Source organism: Plectropomus leopardus, unplaced genomic scaffold (assembly GCF_008729295.1).
Source record: "Plectropomus leopardus isolate mb unplaced genomic scaffold, YSFRI_Pleo_2.0 unplaced_scaffold6901, whole genome shotgun sequence".
NCBI classification, from domain to species: domain Eukaryota; kingdom Metazoa; phylum Chordata; class Actinopteri; order Perciformes; family Serranidae; genus Plectropomus; species Plectropomus leopardus.
Genome location: NW_024675939.1, coordinates 94 through 1,780, shown reverse-complemented (window position 1 = coordinate 1,780; position 1,687 = coordinate 94). Strand labels below are relative to the sequence as shown.

Here is a 1,687-nt window from a genome sequence, read left to right as displayed (position 1 = left end):
TGTGAGTCATTTCACAACAGTACAGATGAGTCAGAATTTGCACAGTTAAAAAAGAACTGTGCAAATTCTGACTCATCTGTACTGTTTTTGGAGAGAGCTGATGCGTTTTTGAGCTGTTTTTAAATTTTAAAATGTGAAATAAATGTCATTTTTCAATGCTGTGAGCTGCACAAATGAAATTGAACTCATCTCCACTGCCTTGGTAGAGAGGCAGAAACATGTTTTATTTTTCTAAAACCTTGGTAAATAAAACCAAAAGTAGATGCTGCTACACATAAATGAGAAAATATTTTGTTCTGTATTCTAGGTGTATCAACCCTTCTAAAAACTGAAAAAAAACTCTGAACCACAATTAAGTTCAGCAGTGCCACAGACACAGTCAAGTTAGTACTCTTGAAATAATGAGGTTACACATCCAGCTCTTAAGTTTTCTTTGCCTTGTTTCGTTGCTGTCTGCTGATCCAGTAAAGGTCTAATAAATTGAACTTATAATTGAATTAGTGTCCTGAATGTTTTTTTGTTGTTGTTTTTTTGCAGGACCATTTAATGGTGCTGATGCTGTTGGTGTTTGAGGCAACAGTGTATCGTCACCAGGCTCACCACTACCGTCAGCTGCAGCGGTCTCCCCCCACCATCCCTGCTCTGTTTCCCGCCGCCACCAGGGACACTCTGGACCAGGGCCTCCTCCCCTGCTTCAAGTACCTGCTCAACTACACCTTCTACAAGTTTGGATTAGAGGTAACAGAGAGATATCACTTCATCACGCAGCAGGAAGTTAAAAAGGAAAATCTTGTAACTACAGGAACTGCGATACTATGGGAGCAAATATTGCAATATGAAAAAAGTTTTCTATCGCAATCTTTTACATGTAATTCAAAAGAAGATAACTCAAAATGCATAGGCTGATGAATAGAGAAATTTCATGTTGAGACAGGTAGGAACAAAATAAAGGAAAAAAAACATTCATGTTATGTAATCAATTTCTCCCATCTTTCTTCAAATATATGTATGTGGTTTCTCACATTTCATATATTTCATTCATAAGATTTTTTTTTTCCATTTATGATCTTTTACATTATAATTTTATTACCAATTTCTTGTTATTTGTGTAATTATTGCTACCCTTATCATTAAAAAAAAAAATCTTCCTTTTCACTTTCTTCAGGTATTTTTATGAGAAGTAAACACTGGAGTTTTCACAAATAATTTAGATTTTACGTTTGTTTAAAACTCCAAACTGATCTTCTGTTGAAAAGATCTGCTTCCTGATGACGGTGAATGTGATTGGCCAGCGGATGAACTTCTTGGTGATCATCCATGGCTGCTGGTTGGTGGCCATCTTGGTGAGGCGGCGGCGAGCAGCTATAGCCAGGATCTGGCCCAAATATTGTCTCTTCCTGTCCATCTTCATGATCTACCAGTATCTCCTGTGTGTGGGCATACCACCCGCTCTCTGCAGAGGTGAGTCCTGATGTGCAGTGACGTTAACCCATGGTGTTAAACACCAGTATTTTTTAGCTGTTTTCAGACACCTCTAACAATCATTTAAACCTCTGAAACCTGAGATAGTTAGATTTCTTTCAAAAATACAGGGAAGAACATAATGACCCAAGAAATCTCCTACAAATGTCATGCACAAATTAGTAAAAAATGACAAGTAAATTATCTTAAAATTCGAAATCCATTT

At 37.0% G+C, this 1,687-nt stretch overlaps 1 protein-coding gene across 1 annotated transcript; it reads left to right on the top strand.

Annotated features, from left to right (window-relative positions):
- Positions 1-537: 537 nt before the first annotated feature.
- LOC121939974 (piezo-type mechanosensitive ion channel component 1-like) lies at positions 538-1,461 on the top strand (the record flags this gene model as incomplete). Its single annotated transcript, XM_042482871.1, has 2 exons — positions 538-738; positions 1,257-1,461. Coding segments are annotated over 2 exons (406 nt in total), but the record flags the coding sequence as incomplete, so codon positions are not given.
- Positions 1,462-1,687: the final 226 nt, after the last annotated feature.